Consider the following 20,640-nt stretch of genomic DNA (forward strand, 5'->3'; position numbering starts at 1 on the left):
CAAGAAAGCTTTTTTACAGGCACTGTGGAACTGTTCAAAGCTTTGCTTGATGGGATTTTTTTTTTTTTAAAGGCAATGCTTTCTAAAAGCCTAAAAAGCTCATTTTCAAAATACCAAGTTGCAGCATCAGTGGCAATGCTGGCACTGACCTTGATGAATGAAAATATTAATGAACTTGACAAACGAAAATATTCACTACAATTAACACTGTAAAAACTATTTTGCTGGCACCCCAGTAATGTTTTAGGAAATCAGCATGTGGAAGAACAATTCATTAGCTTTAGGCTTGGCTTATTATTAAACTACGATGATTTTAAAGGCTTCTCTGATCCTTATTGTTCAGAAATTTTTCTTGGTATTTTGGTAAGTGGCCTACGAGTGGCCTCCAGTGCTCAGCTTTCCTCCTGCACATGCCTAGCTGGGCTGTCACCATCCGTGCTGGGAGCATCACTTGGGCCAGGACTAGCACCCAAGAACTGTTCGGTCCCGGCAGACCCTGCCCAGAGCAGATCTTCCCCAGGCCTGATGCTGAATTATGAGCACGGGACGTTTGGATGTGAAATGTTATTTCTTGTTCTGATTTATTCCTCACTGAAAGGTGTACGGGTTTGTAAGCAGCTGGGTGGATTTAGATGTGTATTTCAGTAGATTTAGCACATTTGCTGAAGCTCCCTTACATGTCTATCTCCATTATAGCTGTGCTTGTAAAAAAAATAATAAAATAAAAAGAATCTGCCACTAGAGCTTTGCCTTGACATCTCACTGTGATTCAGGTTGGAGACAGGAGAAGCCAAAGTAACTCAGCAAATGTTGCCAGATGCTTTAAAAGGTGCATTTAAAGCTTCCCCAAGGAGCTATGTAAGAAAAGGCATGGAACAATCATGGTTAGTGTTACACATGTGCACATAAACAGATCCATTAACTGAAATAGCCTTTTAACTGTTATCCTTATTGAGCAGTACAAGCAAGCACATCACTGTTTCCTCTCTTTATTGATATATCTGCACTGTGTTCAGCAATCCTATAAATCCGTTATTGCTGGGAACAGCTGCAGAGCAGACTGATAAGGAAAGGAAATGAGCACAGCTGATAATCCTGAATAACCAGCTCCAGACTGGTCCAACCAGAGCCATTACACCTTGGACTAGGTACACCATCAGAAAGTGTCTAGACATTGCCAAGACTCGAGTGTAAAAGCAACTTCTCAAGGAAGCAAAGGCTTGTTTGACGTAGTCACCAGCTACTTTGCATCGTCAGGCTATTGCTGAATTTACAGTTTCTGAAACACGCCATCTAACCAGGGGTACATCTCTGTAGACAAGCATGCTGCATCTGGCTGAACCGCTGACGTGAGCCAGGGCAGGTGGTGACGGGCTTTGCACCTACAGCACGGGGAGAAGGAAGGGGAAACAGCACATGGGGTGGAGGGAGGTTATCGGCGTCTGGGAAACGGGAGGGAGAGTGAGCAGTTTGGCAGGAGCAGCTTTCCCTAGAAAGAACGATGGTATCGTGTGCCACCTGGAGGCTGAAGACAGAAATGAACAGGATACATTGTACAATTCCAGCCATCACCTTCTAGGTGGACACGTACCTTAATCAGAGCAGATGTTAGATCAGCCTTTACCACAGAGCCTGTTATCCTTCTGTAATGCATTCCCAGCACTGGAAATACCACATGAAACAAGTGTCAATCAAAAACAAGTCCAGAAATCTGTTACACCTTTTCTTAAAATTTCAGTACGTCTTCTTGCCCATGCTGCTCTACATCAAAACAGGGACAGAAGCAGGGCAGCGTGTTAAGAGCGCTGTCTCTCTAGCACATGGCAATGTGCTTGCAGTCTTCTCACAAGCACTATTAAAACACTAGGGATGTCCACAAAACACTAGAATTATGTCCAGAACATCACTCTAGAGAATCTGGCTCTTCCCCCATCACTTGGAAAGCTGAAGGAAAAAGAACAGGCCTGGATCCTGAACCCTGAACCTTTTTCTTCACATCTAGGAAATGGGCTGACGGGGGCTCTCAGATTCCTCCCCTTGTGAGACGTACAAACAGCCCCTTCCCTTCTGCCAGCAAAGCAAGGAGGAAGCAGCTCCTCCTGGTGCTTTCCAGGTGGGTTTTGTGCTTCATTTACCTCCACCTGCACAGGCAGGAGGCTGGCGTGGGCAGTTTTTTCACCAACACTAAAGGAGCAAGAATGGAACAAAGCACAGCACTGAGGTGACCACGTTTGGCACTAACTCCACAAACATTTCTGCAGATTGCTGAAAACAAAACCATTTAACGTCAGAGGTTTCAGCAACAGGAGGTTTCTTTGGTTGTGTGATGATTGAAAAGGACTCCCTGAGCAGTGCCACAGTAATTGAAAAAGAAGAAAACTAACTTCTCTGGTGGATATGAGAAGTGGGAGAACACTGTACCTACCTCAGAAGTAAGTAAAGTGTTGGTCTCTCTTTGTTCCTCATTCTGCCCTTGGACAAAAGCAATTGTATTTACTTTTTTTCTCTCTCCCCCAGATCACCCAGAAGCTTTTAAGGCCTACCAGCTTTCCCAGCACTAAGAAGATTTTTCTTTTTGCTTGAGAAAAGCACAGTGTGCAAAATTCTCCAGTGTTTTTCCCTCCCAAGCCCCCATTTTTCATTCCCGTTCTGCAAGAACATCCATATCTGTTCATCTCCAAACTCCATTTGCTGCCTGGTAACACCCAGCCAGGAAGGGCATGAAAGAGCAGCAGCATTTCTGACTGCATCCCATTTATCAAATAAAGAACAGGACAAAAACATTACATCCTTCTCTCTGACCTCCAGGTCTTTTGTCTCAAAGGCAGTAAAACTAATAAATGACAAGACTAGGTACAAAATGTGATTTCCAGATACACTGGCTCAACTCTACCCACCTGAACAGGCTACTAACAGCTGGTAAGACTGAATAAACCCCTGCCTGCAAGAAATGTCTGCAAAATCAAGCTGAAAAAAGACGGGTTTTCATAGTAGTCAGCAGACACAGAAGTGATTTCAAGAACTGTAGCAGCAAACATCATATATTAGAGGTATATTGCTCAGTTACTCCAACCGCAGTTTACAGTGAGGATGCACTTATGCTGTCCTGCCTTTGGTCAGCATGCAAGAGACATTTGCTGCCAGGTGAAACTTTTGTCATCCGGTCAGGCATAGCTATGTAATAAATGTGAACAGTTTGTTAAAACAGATTCATCATACTATTAGACAGTCATCTATTAGTTATATTTATAAAGTGACAGGAGCTTCTATGGTAATTCACCACCTGTTAAAACCTGTACGTGGCAGAAACAGTAACAGTGCTATTTTGGAAGCCGTGAGCATGCGTAACTCTAGGTAGCTTTCCACATGCCCCATGGTCTCTAAGGGCAGCCAGAACAGTTTGAAGTATTTGAATTTCAGTAAACCAAATAAGCCTATGTGACATATGGTAAAAAGTGAGGCATCTTGCTCCCTAAAAGCCTCCCTGATACTTATTGCCCATGTTAATGGTAGTCAGCTGCAGTGGAAGAGTATAAGACAATCACTTTGCTCTTATCTCACCACTCAGTCATTTCAGAAATTGCAGCAGGGTTACCATGGAGGATTACAAGATTTTACAGTAAAAGTCGGCACCCTGGGATGAACTGGAGAGCTGCGGAGTGCCAGAATCACTCTCTGGGCATGTGATCTTCCTGGAGAGTGATTTGGATGATGCTGACGAGGTAGGGAGACTGAGAATTTTAAAAGAAATGGACTTAACTGAGGTATTTTGTATGCATCTACAGTCAGGTAATCTGTAATCAAGAAGTCAGTTATCACAAGGATATTTCTTTGTAAGTACCCCTTTCTATGCTTTCCCTCATGACAACAGAACTTCCCATTCAAGGGATGAAAAAGTACTCACTCTTGTTTTTCTAGAAGTATTCAAGTCCTAGAAACAGCAGTCCTCACCCACGGCTATTTCAGTGAGTAGAAATCTTCTGACTGAGCTCATATTAAGGTATTGTTCCTTTAACTGGTGCAAGCTCTTTGTTTAGAGAAACGTCATGTCCTGGTCCTGCCATGCAAGTCTCAATGTCAGAGTAACAACCTTTAGGGAGCCGTGACTGTAACACAAATCAGCTCATAATCCACCTTAAAGGGTTGGAACCCACTTTCCCTGCACATTTTAAAGCCTTTCTAAATTAAACAGGTATTTTGGCAAATTAATTTTAATTCAAAAGAAACTGAAAAGAAAACCCTAAGAAAGGAAACGACAAACTGCTCTAGGATGATAATTTTTAATTGTTACTTTTATATTTTTAAAAACAAATCAATTAAAAACATTATAGACGTGCTGAAATTTCCTGTACAACAAATAAGAAAACAATAAAATTTGTACATAATATCAAGATATTTAACTAACAGTCACTTATTTGAAACGCATCAACTTTTCCCTTCTTAAGCAGGCCCCAAATGGGAAGAAGTGTAAAACAGAAATGCAGGAGATGTCATTGCCACACAGGAGGGCTTTGAGCCTGGACAGTAAATCGGTTTAGATGAGCAACAGCAGGAGAAAACACTGAATGGAGAGAGAGATCTCAGCAATTATAACACAGCGAACATCAGAATGCAGGGAAAAAATATTTGCCAGGATTCAAGTCATATTGGCCAAAAAGGATCTACAAGAGACCCCTAGTAGAGGGTTACGTGTAATCCTGTTCTTCCTGCATAGGTATCCTATGAAGCATGGCCTACTTACTCACAGGGACAATAGAGCCAACTTCATTGAAAAACATGTTAACCCTTACCAACCTTTCTCACCTATCCCTGGGATCAACAGCTCATTTAGTTCAAGCTTCTGTCTCTTCTCACAATGATTCAGTGTTGGGAAATCACAGAAGTGTTGAAGTGGATACAATGGTATTAAAAATGGATATTTATTAGATGCTGACACGAGAGACTTTGGCACCTGCTTCCAACATCAAAGGAATGAGACCGATACTTTTGTTTTCTGCAAGAAAAGGTGGTTGGGCAGAAACACTACACCAGCTGGTTCTGATGTTCCACTGCAATATAATGCAAACACACAATCTAAAGTAGAAGATTAATCTCCCTCTCCTCTGTGTTGTATAAAACAAGGACCTCTGAAGCAACAGAGCATTCGTTCACCACCCTAAGGCGGCAAGTTCCTGCAGGACCTGGAATAAGGAATACCAGTTCTGTGCTCTGCAATTAGAAGACTGAAAGGAAGAAAAAATAACATGACTGTAAGGGGCAGGCCTTTTCTTCCTCCCAGTTCCTTTGGAATGGTTCTGTTTGGTCCCAGTGGTTTACTTCTGTTTGTCATCTGACAGCAGCGTAGAAAGAATGCTGGGTGAGATCAACTATGTGGACTGCCATTTTGGATGGAGTTGGGCAGGATTGCTAACCTCATGGTTAGGTTTGGAGTTTTTTGTTTTGTTTTTGTATGTATGTGTACTGATTTTAAAAAAAAAAAAAAACAGAGTAAGAAGAAATATTCAAGAACCTACAAGTGGCTGCTACAAAAACAAACAAACAAACAAACAAACAAACAAAAAAAAACACTCTGTAGTTTGTCCTCCAGTTTTGCTCACCTAGCACACCACATTTTCACACCGGGTGTTAAAAATTCCTCTGGTTATCTGTAAATTTACAGTTGTACACCAGGAATTCCTACATTTTCTTCTGCTAACAGTGGATTCTGCGAGGTCACCAGGTTCCACTGTAATACCACATATACTCCTAATATATGTAGCTATTTTTGACAACTCTGCTAAAAAAAAAACAAACAAAAAGCAGCAGAACTTCAGGGACTCTGGTTATTAAACCTTCACAAGATTTTCACCACTTTAGAGCTATTCTATAGCATTATTCATAAACTTCATATTCCTTTGCAATGCAACCAGTGCAATGATCCAAAGACAAAAAAACAATACACCTGCAAACTACTTAAGAAGTCCTTCATTGGTAGTGCCTTCATAAGTCTAGCAGTTATGTACCAGCAAAATCCAATCAAATCCTTGGCTTGCAAACATCAGCAAACTAGGGGTTTTCTGCTTGTTTGTTCTGTTTTTAAAAGGACCAGTTAAAATAACAGCAGCAGTACATTGCAAACAATTACAAAACAATTACATTAGATCAATGAGATGCAGGCAGGTAAGATATGTCTCAGTTTTGAACGGCAACCGAGAAGTTGGTCTTTACAGCAGAACTTTGTGCAATTTGTTTTGGTAGAAACAGTAAAGCCAGTCAATCTGTTTGGGAGTGCTTGGACACTTGGAACCTTAGCTCAACATTTTCACAGATTTATACATTTGAGGAAAAAACAACAACGATAAAAAGACACCAACCTGAGTAAAACTCTATTAGAATAGAGTGATCATTATTCAGTAAATCATATATTGCACCTTTAAATAAATCATTATAAATTGTATAAAAACAGGAATATCAGCCAGGAACAGGGAGGGGCTATTCTGTCCTTCATACGCACCCCACACACACCCCCGCGCACACATTCACATACTCACTTGCTCAGTTTTTCACTATAGTTAAAGCTCGGAGTGACACACCACACTCCTTTTCCTCTAGCAGAGGCACCGAAACATTAAGGCAGGGGATATTCATGGTGAAATGCAAAAACAAAGCTCACCTCCAAACTTCTGGAGAGTCCTGCCAACAGTGCAACTACAGTTAGGTTTGACATAAGCCTTATTTAAAAATCTGTGTTCTCATTAAGAGTTTCAGTACAAAAATAGAATCTCTGCTGTTTTTTTTTTTTCTAGAGTAGCAACTAGAAAAGGCACAATTTCCAAGTACAAATGTCCATTTGGAGGAGGTGTTTGTACTCCTTTTTTAAATAAAAAGGAACACTCAGAAAAAAAAGATCACAGAGGCACATATCTATTAGCTAAGTAACCAGATACAGTAGATAAAATATGTTCCTGAAACTTATAATTAAATATATTAAAACAGCCCACAAGCCTGGTGTCTGTAAATGAAATCATATAAAATTGTAATAAAAAGCTTGTGTTATTATTTTAATATTGAAATTCTAGTTCATTGTTCGTACTGTAAATGCTATTTCACCTATCAGTACTGTTAAATTCCCAAGAAAAGGCAAAAATTCCTCTGTTAACTTTAAGTATTTTCTTTTTATAACAATCCTTGGATCCTGCCAGCACTGTTTTTGTCCTCCTGTAGATCACATCTTCATGTAAGGACAAAATTGGAGAAACCAAACGTAAGACACTGCACACAATCCCGGAAAACACACGTAGAACGTCTCCCTTTTTTATGTGCAGACAACACCTCTTGGAGACACTGCTTTCCTTCCAGGCTATGCATGGTAGCCGTTAGCCTTCCCAAAGCCTGGCTCAGGTGTGAAATTTTCATAGATTGCCATTGCTGTTGTGTTTTGGTAAATAAGATCTGTTTTCTTGTCTTTCTGGGATCTAATAATATCCATGACACACTGGTTTAGGAAGACGTACTGGTCCTAATGGGAGAAAAAGAAGAAAGGACATTAAGAGAGTTCTAGCAAATACCTGATTTTGGAAGTAGTTCTGCTCCTGAATATAAGTTATAGTTTTTGGAGGTACTGCACTAAATGTTTTCACACACAATCTATTTATTTTAGAAGTTGTATGTATATAGAAAGTTGGACTAGAAAGGACCTCATGATGTCATGTGAACCCTCAGTAAAAAAAAATAGGATCGAATTTACTGTGTTGCCTAACATCTTCTTAAAAGACTTTCATGATGGAGATTTTACAGCCTTTTCCAGATCAGCTTGAGTTAATCCACATGCTTTTTCAGATGAAAGCAGTACTTCCAGCAGGAACGCCTGTGTTCCTGCAGAATACAAAAGATGCATGCAGAGACCTCTTGACGGAAAGTAATTCTGGCTTGTGGCTATAAAGATAAAACTCACATGGGTTGAACAAGCTTAAAAGTAACTTTTTCAGGATTTAATTCTTTCTACCTGCAAATGCTAGTCCAACAAATTACCCTTGAAAGAGATTGCTTGGATATACTACAAAACCCTTAGCTGCAAATACTTTTGAAGGAAGAAATAGGGCAGGAAGCAGGGAAGTTTAAACGAGGGTAATTTCAGATTGCTCTGTAAAGTCCTATCTTCCTGTAATTCGGAGCTACAGTCTTTAGTCTACCCTTCCGGATTATTATGCTTGTTTGAGAAACATGCTGCTGGATGAAAATCTGGATCTTACCTCAGTTTGCACCATTAAAGGTCGATGCATTCGAAGATCATACACCACTCCATACACATCCACAGTATTCTCCATTTCAATCTGCTGAATCAGGCGGTCAATGGCAATGAATGTCCCTGTCCTCCCGACACCAGCACTGCAATGACACAGGGAAGCCATTTACTGCTTTCTCTCAATGATCTGCTCACCTGTAGCCTAATAAAAAGCCAGTGAAGTTAGTAATATGCTTTCTATTATTTCAGTGGCACAGGTATCAAAGCCTCTGCAGTCCAGAGAGGTGGGTTTTACCATGACCAAGATGGAGGAAGGACACCCTTCTGGGACTCCCAGAACCACACTGAAAAAGAACTGTCCTTAAAAAGTCACAAGATGAAAGCATGTCTAACATGAATTTGTTCTTCATACCTGCAGTGCACTAGAACAGGAGAGTCAATAGGATTTTGACTGCTGTATTCGTGAACATGGTGTCTGAAGTTGATGAGCAGGTCTGTTGTCTCCGGCACTCCGTGATCAGGCCAGGAGGTGAAATGGAACTGACGCACTATACGGCTCTCCTGTGTGTTGGCCTAGAGAAATACACATTGAAAAAAAGAAAACAACTGAGCTTCAAAAGAGCAACAGAAGGGCTTCCTGCCATACGTCCTGTGCAAGACTTTTCAATAAAATTGCTCGTTACAAACTGTGCAGTACTTTGATCAATGATATTCCGATTTCCCTCTTCCTTCCCTGATAGTAGAGAAGAGTTAGAAATAATTTCCTTTCACTCTTCACTTGACTCCAAGATCTCTGCCGCATTACATTTGCTGACAGAGATGGTGCTAATTGATCAGGTTAGCAGATATTCCAAATATCTGCATAAAGCATGAGTTTTTGCGGAGGTCTCAGGGAGACACATGCTGAAGGGTCACTGATGGGGAAACCAGTAATTCCCATTAGCAGGATGGATTTTGCCTCTGCTTTTATCCCTTCCACTCTGATAACTTTGAATTTGACTAAGTTTTAGTGAAGTTACTACATTCTTGCTTGACATATGAAGTCAGACTCAATAAACCACTTCCACGCATATCTGTACACAACTAACAAGTGGACAGCCACTTACATTTTCTACATTGAAGTCCCTTATTGTCCATTCTGGAAGAACAGTCTCCGAGACTACTGTCACAGCAATGTCACCATAGATCTTACTTTGTTTGTCTGGCCAATATTGCTCACATTTTGTCTAAGAAGAGAGTTAAAAGGTTCAACACATTACACAGAACAATGAAACACAGGGAAAAAACAAAAGGTCGTGGCAAGGTAGTTTCCTGTGACTCCACCTTTGCCTTGACTATTAGTTTTAAATAACATGCCACCCTCAATTGAGGCTGGGAAGCATTTCACCCTTCCCATTCTCCTATCCTAAGGCAAGAGCAGATCTACTAAAAAGATCTACTAAAATCATTCTCTATGGAGAGGAACCAATCTTAAAAATGGAGATCGCACAACCCTCCTGAGTCTGGTAGTCAGGAGATATAAAGGGAAAAAAAATATGGGCTCCTTGAATTCAGAAAACAATCATCCATTAACTAGATGCTTGTTTTAAGAGTGATCAGTCTCCAACTTATTAGGGTAACAACAAAATTAGAAGAGATACAACCGTCTTCAAGAGATGGTTCAGTTTTCATATTAATGCTAAACAAAACAACAACAAAACCACCATACCCGGGTTTGTTCAACACATTTCGTCAACATAACAATAGAGTAGATATTCTTTTCCCAAATCATGCGCCAGAAGTCTTCTATAGTATTGGATAAAGGACCTTGTGCAGCAATAAATGCCTTCTTTGAGATATAGCCCTAAGAAGAAAAAATATATATACACATTCACACCTTCATCCATGAGCCATAAAAAGTCGATTTTATAAATCATATGATCTGTTAAGCCTCTATCACAAAAATACATGTTATTTTTCTTCTCAACTAATGAAGCAACTTACAGGCATATAGTTTGCATTAATATAATCGTCAGTTGCAGAGTTTAGATCTGAAAGTTTAACACGAGAAATATCATCTGCAGAAAGAAAGGAAAAGAAAATTATGAATTTAAGAACTTTCAGAAATTTTCAGCAAAATACTGCAGTTCTAACACGTTTTCTAAATAAAAGGTGTTTTAGAACGATGGGCATTCTAAGAATAAAAACATAACCTTAGGGATCAGACATAGCAGTAGTTCAGGGTTTTATAATGAAGGTCTTCAGAAAAAGGATTGGCTAGCAACAAAAAATTCAGAACACTGAACATATTTTTAAACATGGTTTGTTTTCTTACAAACACAAAAATCTGTATTTAATCCAATTCTTCCTTAACACTTTGCTGGGATGTCTACAGATAGCTTGGCAGGGTTCAGGTTCTTAGTTTGCAAAGGTGTCCATCAATGTCTTAATATTTTTTACAGTTCTGATAGATCTGGATTGCAAGTTTCTCACAAATGAAAAATGAAAACAATTTAAGGAAAATATTTTTATAACTTTTAAGGAAAGCTCCTTAGGTTTGTTTGTACAGTGATTTTACACTGGCACGTTCATACAAGGAAAATAGCAGCCCAAATTCATTTTTTTCCAAATTGGCAACACTAATTCCCCTTTGAAACCTCCTACTATTAAAACAAAATTAGCCAAACCCAAGGTTTTTCACCTAAAAACTCAATTAGTAGAAGTGACAATATCTGAGAGAGTAACTCACATGGTAAGACATTATTGTATCTATTTTTCCCCCTGTTCTCTGGGATTTCAGCAGCAAATTTGGGCTGATGAACACCAGCAGACTTGAGTTCCTACAGTGAAAGAAAGATTCATGAGCACCTGGTCCTGGTTTAAGAATTGTACAGAAACATAACTGAAGGAAATACTCCCAACACCCTTGGCCTTCGCTGTAAAAGTAGGCATGTAAAACTGGGATAAATGACAAAAATCAGCTTTCTACAAACAGAGCAGGAGGGTGACAACAACAAAGCTGATAGAGATAGCATTAGTACAGAATGGAAGTGTAATAGCATGCTTAAAGCCCAAAAGTGGGCTTTAAAAGCCTAGAAATGGTTTTGTAGAAATACATTAACGCTGACTCTGCACACTCATTCTAACTCCAAGGCAGCAGATCATTTAGCATGAGCTTTGCTGGCATTACAGAGAGAAAGGGAGCAAGTTATATCATGGAAGGACTGAAGAAGGAAGCAAAATCTGAGAGGAGGGCAAGGGTGGAGCACCAGCCTGCCAGGTACAGTAAAAGGGAAAGATTTTGTTCTGGAAAGAAGAATATCTGTGAGTAACTTTGAGAAGTGGAAAAAATAAGATTTTTTTTTTAACAGCAGACATGACAACACAGAGCCCGTCGGTGATGACAGCTGATTCCCGTCTTTTGTACCCTATATCAATTAAGCTTTAGCGCACTTCACAGAGAAACAGTTATGGTTACTACAGAAATCCTAACTGTTTTTTCTCTGACTGCTTATATCCTTCAATTTATTCACAAGTGTGGTTTGCAAATCACACGTAATGCATTAAAGAAGCCTGCTATTAGTGAATGACCTGTCTTACTGTCTAGGAAAAAAATGATCAAATAAAGTGCAGAGAAGGTAAATTGCATTCCCAGAGTGCAAACACCACTAGTGCAACGAGGGCAAGGACTCTGGAGGTCTTGTTTACAGCAAGAGCTCTGAGCAACAGGCCATGCTATAGCTCACAGGCAGATTTAATGGTACAGGATGTGAAGAATTTATCATGCACTTCAACTAAACTTAGAGCTCACATGCAGCTTAATAATGTCTGTTGTAGAAGGTCCCTTATTCTCCTCCCCTTCAGTGAACCTCACATACACTCCAAAGGAAAGCTAATTTGCTTTCCAAAAATATTTGTCACAAAGCTCTCCCGACTGAGGACACACACCTCATACTCTTCAGCAAAACCACAGTTGGAGTCTGCTTGCTGCTTCTTAAAGTAGGACTCAAAGTTCTCCACTTTAATCATTTTTGATCTAAAATGAGAAAAGCCATGTATTGGTAGCTGTTACTAGGTAAATAAACCATGAATTCAGTTAATGCGTTACAAAATGTGCTTTACTTACTTCTTTACTCTTCAGGGGAGAGCAGGGGAAGGGAGAAAGAAAAAAGGATGATTAGACACATGCAGTTGTACTTTTCACTATGAGAATCTAAGAACAAAAGCATGACTGTTAGTAGCACCCCCAAAACTGCATTTACAGGGGACAGGATATCAATGCAGAGCATTTAACTGATCTGTGCCAGCCAAGAAGAGAACAGTGCATCCTGTTGACAAGAAGGATATGACAGAAGGTGTCAGCCAGCAATTTCTGTGCTCCCCTTCCATCGGATCGGCCCCATTCCCTCGTGTATTTTATACCAATTAATGAAGTCTACACAGGTGGGACTTCACAGCATGCTCAGGCCATGCCTTTCCATCAGAATAAAATAAAATTGGTGCGTGAGTCAATAACCTGGTTCAATTGCTTGTCATTTCCAGTATATTGTGGCTACCTATTGGTGGGCTATTACAATCTCAACATCATCTGAATTAACAGCTCAGTGCAAAGTAGCCATAAAGGAAAATTCAGTGCAGATTTTTGCTTATGAGCTCTTCACCAATAATTTGGATTGCTTCTTTAATGCATACAGAAGCTTGTGTTTCATGCAAACATCCTATTTTTCAAAACTGCATGGGGCATTTGTCTACCTAATTCATGAAGCAAGTACTTAGATCACTGTAGCAGCTGTGGAAGTCTTGATCAGTATGATTATTTCTAGCCTTCAGGCTTGAGTCTTTAAGTTTCACGAGGAGTTAATAATGCAGAATTGTATGTAAAACTGCACAGAAAACAAGCACCAGGGTTCAGAGTAAGTTTTGCACATATCACTTGAGTTCAGAAAACACCATCTGAAACAATATTGACTTACTTAATTGGAGAAAAAGACACTTCAGTATTCCTTTTATCTTTCCTATGAAGAGAAAAAAAACACAATAGGCTCACAGTAGAATTTAATGGAACATATATGAGATTTCTGATGACAGTTACTTCATGTGCTTGCTCAGAACAATTTCTTTTAAATCATCTCATTCTGTGCAAAAAAAAATACTGAGGCAAACCTTATACCTGCAGTAAAAATAAAATACTTCTTCATTCTTTCAATGATGTTTTGCAATTGGATTGTTTCTTCCTGTTGGAACCAAAGCAAAACTATTCAAAACAATGGGTTTGAACAGTCATTTAGCTAGTCTGATGTATCAGCTCTGATATATAACAAAGATTTTGAATAGAATGTATTTTAAAGCATAATGGCGACAGTGTACAGCAACAAACACCTTTTTTAATAAAAAGGTGCAGAAGTGAAATATCGATATTCCTCAACACAACAAATAAAATAACAAACATGTTGTTACCTTCTTCTTGTCCAGAATATGTAACCCCCTATAGCGACTACAGCCAATATGGCTAAAAGGCATCCAATAACAGCTCCAGCAATAACACCTTATAAAAGAGAACGAGTATTACTCATCATTGATTTACATCTGACAATGCTCTGAATCAATCAACATACTACAAGAGAACCTCGCAGGTGACAGAACACACTCTACTCTCCTAAGTGTCCTCTCTTCTTTAGTGTATCCTTTGGCAGTACCAGTATTGAAAGCTCATTAAGAACAATAAAACAAGGATGATAGATTAATAAAAAAAATGAATCAAAAGATCAGTATTTGCATTCCAATACATTCGGTTCTAATTTACAGGAAGTGTTAGAACAACAATTGCTTTTGCTGTTTGTTTCTGTACTAAAGTCACACTGTGTCTGTCACCCAATCCCTTTTAGCACACTGTAAGTAGCTAGGTTTTGGTTACTTCACAAATGGAAGTCATGTATGGAAAAAAAAGAAGTCATCTGCAGAACTAGCAAGTTATGTATTTATGGAGCAGTGGCACTGCAAAGCTAGAAAGGAACAGTCCATTGCAGACAGACCAATGGATGTTTTGCTATCATGAAACTTGCCATTAATTAAGGAATCTCCACACACAACATATGTTCAAAACTGCCAGCCCTGCATTAACTATACCTGGATCCTGGGGTAACGAAACCTTCTCAGAACAGGGTGAAAATGATACATAACTATGTTCTTCCATAATGATGTTTTCCGCAGTAAAGCTTATATTAGTGAAGCCTGCAACACTTGCCCTGTTAAGAGAGGAAAAAAACAACACATACATGACACGATTTTAGCAGCCTTAAGCAAGGTTTGTGAGCTCTTCAATTAGAACTCTTAGGTTTCAACTGCAGCGAGATAAATACCTGTATGAATGAAGTGGAGTCAATGGTCCATTTTTATAGCCATACGTGGTGTTTCCCTTGCCTACACTGATGACATTCTGAGAACGGAAAGAAGGTGTTTTTGCCTTCTCTGTGTCTGTGACATAAGTCACATAGGTGCCTGTCTTCTTTTTCTTGAAATCTTCGTATGTGTAATTCAATTTAGACTTCAAAGGTGGACAACCTTCAGGAAAAAACAAGGATGTAAGTGGTACATATCACACACTGTTTTCATAACCATCAGCGCAGTTGGAGAGGGTGTCACATAAACCACAGCAGTGATTGCTCCACAAGTACTGCCTGAAATGAAAGGCTGAGGGCAACAGATAATCTCAGAAATTCCCTCTGCTGCAGTGCAATTTACTTAACTTTCCTTCTGCTCCCTGGTGTTACTTGGTTTCATCTCCTTTTGGTTTTACTTCTACCATGTACGGTGGAGCTTCTCTGTAAAGGCATTTGAGTGATGGACTCTGGCGTCCTTGTGGACGACTTTCACTACACAAGTCGATCATGTCCAAACCCACTCCATCAACTACCAAACGTAGAGAATACTACACACTGTATAAGGGCAATTTGCGTTTGATAACATCAAGCTTCATTCAGGGTGACGCTAAACTCATCCTGGCCTATACTGTCTGCTGCGTCTGACAAAGTCTCGCACTTAGGCCCTGAGAAATGAAGGAGTTACTTTCTGCTTTCTCTTGCCACAAGTGGGACAAAACAATCAGTGACCAAAACATTTTTTTGTCTGAAAGACGCAGAACAGGATACTGCAGTCAAACGGTGACCAATAGGACACCATATGCCAAACAACATTGCTTTGTGCAGTGTCTGCTGGTAAAAGACGAACCCTAGAAATTTGAGGAAGATTTTACAGCTGAGGCATGTATGACCTTAGACATGGTAAAACACCTCACACTACCAGCTGTCTGACAACTCAAGGGCAAGCAAACTAAGAAAAACATCTTCCTAATTTGGCTGAAGTTTGCTTATATTGCTTTCTGCTGATTGCTTTACAAAGCTAAAAGCTTCTTCTAGGAAGCTGATATAGCATTGAATTCATCATTAAAAAGGAGAAGCTGCAAAGGGGCTCTGAAAGGTAACTAAGTGGAAATGCTCTAACAAGTTTTCTACAGTCGCATAGACAAAGTTTGATCTGATATTCACTGCAACCAACAGCAAAGCTCCCGTTAGCTGTAACTGTGCAGGAACAGGGTGCAACGTGGCTCCTCTAAAGCACTAATGTGGTTACATTAAATGCAGCTGAGGCTGAAATTAACTCAGTTGCCTAGAAATGGGTGTTCAATACCACCTGAGATGTCTTATCTGGTCCTTCATTTCAATTACAAAAGGATGTACATCCTGAGCAAATTGTGAATGTCTTGGTTACCACCTCAAGGCACCTCACATCCTGAGACACAACTGCGTGCACAAATGCGTAAAGTAATGATGTCTCTCCTTAAGGTAATGATGTCTATTTTAAGACGGAGAAACCCTACTCAAGCATATTAATACTATCTGAACACTACAAAGCTGAAGTGATGGTTGGCCATAAGGATGGTTTTCTGCTCCTACCAAAGCACTGATCTGATTCCATACCTACATAGGGTCTTTTTTCGTTTTTTCCCTCAAATCTTGAAACCACCTTCTTGAATTCCTTACAATCCACACAAAAATGCACTGAAGCTTGTCAAGACTCAACAGGACTAGTTGAAAGTACAAGCAGAGCTGTCACTGTGTGGAAGACACTGACTTTCAAATCAGCAGTTCCAGGGAAGCTGAGTTGCACATGAAAAAAAAATGAATTTTCTGCACTGACACACCATATGTGGCTGGGTATTTCTTGGACATATATTGTATGGAAAAACACACACACAAAAAAAGATCTACAAACTGCTGCATGATGAATTTCCAGTGCTAAGACAAAGGATAAGCAGGAATGTCATATCCCACTTGGAGAAAAACTATCTCCATCACCTGTGTTATTCCTCCAATGCACTGTCAGAAATGAAAAGGTCAACTAGAACCTACACTGCAAAGAGATGTTCCTTTACTTTATGATTTGTCTCTAGACATTCATGAATCAAAGAAGGCTTGATGCTTTAAGGAGTTCAGTTTTATAGAATACCATCTAGCTTTCCCTGGTGTTCTACTTCCCATGACATGTAATGCTGACAATGTTATTCAAGCCTTCCAACAACCACAACCACACACACACACACAAAAAACCACCCACAACAAAACCACCATCCTACTGCAGAAGTCTTCCAGCAGAAGAGATGGAGAAAAACATCCCACATTGCAGAACTCTTTATATTTCTAGCTCTGAAAATTATTCTCTTGGGAAGAAGGATACTAATCAGTCTTGGGGCAGTAACCATTGGCAAATCGAGTAACCACTGGCAACCACTAGCAACAGCACAACAGCAATACTTCAACGTCTTACATACAAGGATAACTCAGGCTGAAAAAGGCTGAGTGAAAAGAGTGGCTTTGTGAAAACAAGAAGTGATTTGGCTTCAGTCAATCACGGTATTTGCCTCATGATTTTTGAAAGGTGATAGAAAACAGATCAAGCTTTTCCTCTCTCCATTTAACACCTATTTAGAGTTTAAAACATCTGATATTCATCACAGTAATTTTTTTGTCCTAACATAATGCTATCTGATAAACTGTTTCACACAGCTAGGAGACAACATTTTAAAGATCTTACCTTCTTCTTCCGTTATGATCATTACTGCATAGGCTTTTAATGGTCCATAGAGTGTCTCAAAATCAAAAAATTCAACAGACAACGAGTTGTGACTAAGCACCTTGACTGTAGGAGGTTTTTTTGGAGCAGGTGGATCTATAAACAGAAATATTTTTTTTTAGTACCTTAATGTCAGGTAAAGATACTTTTTTCAAATAAAAAAATATTGTAATAATGACATAATTCATATCATGCATATTTATCATAAAATCATTTCGGTTTGAAAATACCCTTAAGACCACGAAGTCTAACCATTCACCTAACTATGAACTCCACCACCAGGTCATGTTGCTCAGTGCCACATCCTCACACCTCTTAAATACCTCCAGGGCTGGGGATCCACCACCTCCCTGTGCTGCCTGTTCTAAAGCCCAATCACCCTTTCCATGAAGAAATTCTTCCTGAGATCAAATCTAAACCTCCCCTGGCACAACTCCAGGCTGTTTCCTTGTGTCCTATCACTTGTCACCTGACAAAAGAGACCTACATCCACATCACTGCAACCTCCTTTCAAGGTGGTTGTAGACAGCAATGAGGTCTCCCCCCCTCAGCCTCCAGACTAAACAGTCTGGAGTTTTCTCCAGACTAAACAGTCCCAGCTCCCTTAGCCGCTCCTCATGTGTCTTGTTTTCATTCCCTACACCAGCTTTGTCGCGCTTCTCTGAACGTGTTCCAGCAACTCCATGTCCTTCTTGCAGTGAGGGGCCCAAAAGCAAACAGTGCTCAAGGTACGGCCTCACCAGAGCCAAGTACAGGGGGACGATCACGTCCCTTGCCCTGCTGGCCACACTAGGTCTGGTACAAGCCAGGATGCCATTGGCCTTCTTGGTCACCTGGGCACACTGCTGGCTCATGTTCAGCCAATTGTCAACCAACACCCCCCCCAGGGTCTTTTCTGCAAGGCAGCTTTGCAGCCACTCTTCCCCAAGGTTATGTTGCTGCATGGGGTTGTTACGTCCCCAAGTGCAGCACTGGCATTTAGCCTTGTTGAATGCCATACAACTGGACTCAGATCACACTTGGCATTAATGTAGTGTTCTATTCATAATCTGCATTGACAACGTACTGTGTATCAATTATGCTATTCTGCAATTGTGCAGTTAATGTTTTGGTCCTGTAAATATCTTCCATTCTCAGATCTCAGTGCTTACCTGTAATGCTGGTTTTACATGTTTCCTGCACTGGAGAACTTGTATTACCATTTGAAACAGTTGTAACAGTAACATTATAGGTTTTGAAATAATCCAAAGGTGATGTTTTGAAGCCTTCTCCTGAACAGGACTGACTCTCTTCTTCTTTTATAACCTCTAAACCTCTAGATATTTTAATGGTGAAGCCAGAATAGTGACCATAAGGACATTCCCACTTCAGCATTAGGTAAGACATATTAGCCACCGATTCACACTGAAATGAATTCACTGAGGAAGGAACTGCACAAAAAAAAAAAAAAAAAAAAGGAAAAAAAGTTTTTTATTTATAAGCTCTTCTGTGTATAAGCATTTGTAAAACATTGGTATTGCTTTCCACTTTTAAACAGACGAAGCTATTGCCTACAAAGAACTTGCCACACAATCAGGAATAAGAGTGTTTAGCACACTGTAAGTACACAGACCCCCTTCTGTACCAATTCCTCTGCAGACAGGTTTATTGAGAAAATTGGGGTTAGATAGGTGTTTGTCAATATCAGCAAAGCTTTCCAATACCGTTCAACCATTGAACACGAACAATTTTTGACTTGTAGACAAACTAACTCCCTCTGTAATTATATTAAATGCTTAGTGGCCAACAAATAATAAAAAAAAACACAGCCTTTGATATTTGTAATGTCCTCAGTGGTTCACGGATAGCTGGACCAGATCTGACAAAAACTTAATCCAGTCATCTATCCTGTCTCCAGCAATGGATGAGCATGGATACAAATAAAAGAATGCAGGATTGAAGGATGCAGACATGCTAGCATGTAAAGGAGAGGTTATACATGGTCCCATGGGGAACGTAGACGAGCACTACGGTCACTGTACCTGTAGAAAGTGACTGGAGAACACACCAATGATCCAAGAGGAAATAAGAGTGAATCCAAAGAAAATGCAAAGGAGACTGAAAAGAACCACAAGTGATCCTTCATCATGGTGCCAAACAGAGGAAGGGGGAGACCTAGCAGAGTTACAGCAAGAGCAGCGTGTGAGCCATTCCAAACAGGCTCTCTGCTGCCCTCCCTTCAGGGAAAGGGAGGGAAACTGCTCCAAGTCTCAGGGGTCGCTCTGTGACAGAGGGTCTCGCTCTATGACAGGACCCCAGGGGTCAGGACAGGGCAGACTAAGCCACTTCCTTCAGGTCTGGGCTGTAGCTATCCCTGGCAAGACAAGACGTTGTGGTCACCACTTAAAGGAGCATAGGCTGCTCGAACCAGCGTAAAAGACTGGAGACCAAACAACTGTACCAGCTCGGTGAAAGGAAAGACAAGACTGTCATTAGTCACAAAAGTTTGCTGACAAAGACCAAAGAAGCAGAGGCAGAACCACACCGGACTCTTTTGCAAAGACTAAGTAAGCATTATGAGCAGCCAACCAGCACGTTTTAAGTGCCAGAGACACTCTTAATGGGTTCATCATGAGGCACCTCTGGAAATCTCAGTAAGAACCTCTGGACAGATTCACTTCACCTCAGTTAAAATTAGACAAAGCAAAGGAAAGGACAACGCAATGCAACAAGGGGAAAATATCACAGTGCTTAGCACAACGAACACAGGACCACTTTCATCTTCACCACTCTGCTGAGGAGCTGAGTGAAGCAGCATAGACAATAGCCATGCAGCAGTGCCGCCACGACTCAGCCACAGCCAAGCGTCCTTCCAATGGGTGAAGTTCTGCAGGGAAAATACACCATGTGGGAGCCCTTCGAAACAAGGGTGCAAAGCCCCAGACCAAAAGGAAGAGAAAGCAAAAACATGATCCACACAACCCTTGTCCACACAAGCATGACCAACAACAGGTGGACGTGTGCAACACCTATGCCTGCAGCAGTATTTCACCCGTCAGGAAGAGCCCCGGGCTGCACAGCACAAAATGGCCCACACAAACATGACTGCAAGCACCTGAGACTTACCTGTGGATTGGTTTACAGTCACTCTTTCTCCTTCCGTCTGACCATCAGCCGCTACTGCAAATACCGTAAAATTGTAGTTTGTCCCAGGGATTAACTCAGTAATTTCAGCTTCCTTGACATTCACCGTCTTGCTCCTAACAGAGGTACCATTTACAGCCTCTATCCTGTACGTGTAGGAGTCCGAAGCATTGTCGTTTGCCATC

At 40.5% G+C, this 20,640-nt stretch overlaps 1 protein-coding gene across 1 annotated transcript in view; it reads right to left on the reverse strand.

Annotated features, from left to right (window-relative positions):
- Window positions 1–4,264: 4,264 nt before the first annotated feature.
- Window positions 4,265–20,640, reverse strand: part of PTPRJ (protein tyrosine phosphatase receptor type J) — a 40,006-nt gene continuing 23,630 nt past the window's right edge. Inside the window, exons 3-18 of the mRNA XM_035327369.1 lie at window positions 20,438–20,640; window positions 18,484–18,762; window positions 17,294–17,428; window positions 14,563–14,764; window positions 14,330–14,448; window positions 13,661–13,748; window positions 13,177–13,218; window positions 12,330–12,338; window positions 12,152–12,239; window positions 10,953–11,043; window positions 10,208–10,281; window positions 9,933–10,067; window positions 9,331–9,450; window positions 8,637–8,797; window positions 8,232–8,367; window positions 4,265–7,498 (exon numbers count right to left, since the gene is read on the reverse strand). Of these exons, the coding sequence (XP_035183260.1) occupies window positions 7,340–7,498; window positions 8,232–8,367; window positions 8,637–8,797; window positions 9,331–9,450; window positions 9,933–10,067; window positions 10,208–10,281; window positions 10,953–11,043; window positions 12,152–12,239; window positions 12,330–12,338; window positions 13,177–13,218; window positions 13,661–13,748; window positions 14,330–14,448; window positions 14,563–14,764; window positions 17,294–17,428; window positions 18,484–18,762; window positions 20,438–20,639 (2,040 nt within the window). The 5' untranslated portion in view covers window position 20,640 and the 3' untranslated portion in view covers window positions 4,265–7,339. The remainder of the gene's footprint in view (window positions 7,499–8,231; window positions 8,368–8,636; window positions 8,798–9,330; window positions 9,451–9,932; window positions 10,068–10,207; window positions 10,282–10,952; window positions 11,044–12,151; window positions 12,240–12,329; window positions 12,339–13,176; window positions 13,219–13,660; window positions 13,749–14,329; window positions 14,449–14,562; window positions 14,765–17,293; window positions 17,429–18,483; window positions 18,763–20,437) is intronic.

Source organism: Oxyura jamaicensis, chromosome 5 (assembly GCF_011077185.1).
Source record: "Oxyura jamaicensis isolate SHBP4307 breed ruddy duck chromosome 5, BPBGC_Ojam_1.0, whole genome shotgun sequence".
Classification (NCBI taxonomy): domain Eukaryota; kingdom Metazoa; phylum Chordata; class Aves; order Anseriformes; family Anatidae; genus Oxyura; species Oxyura jamaicensis.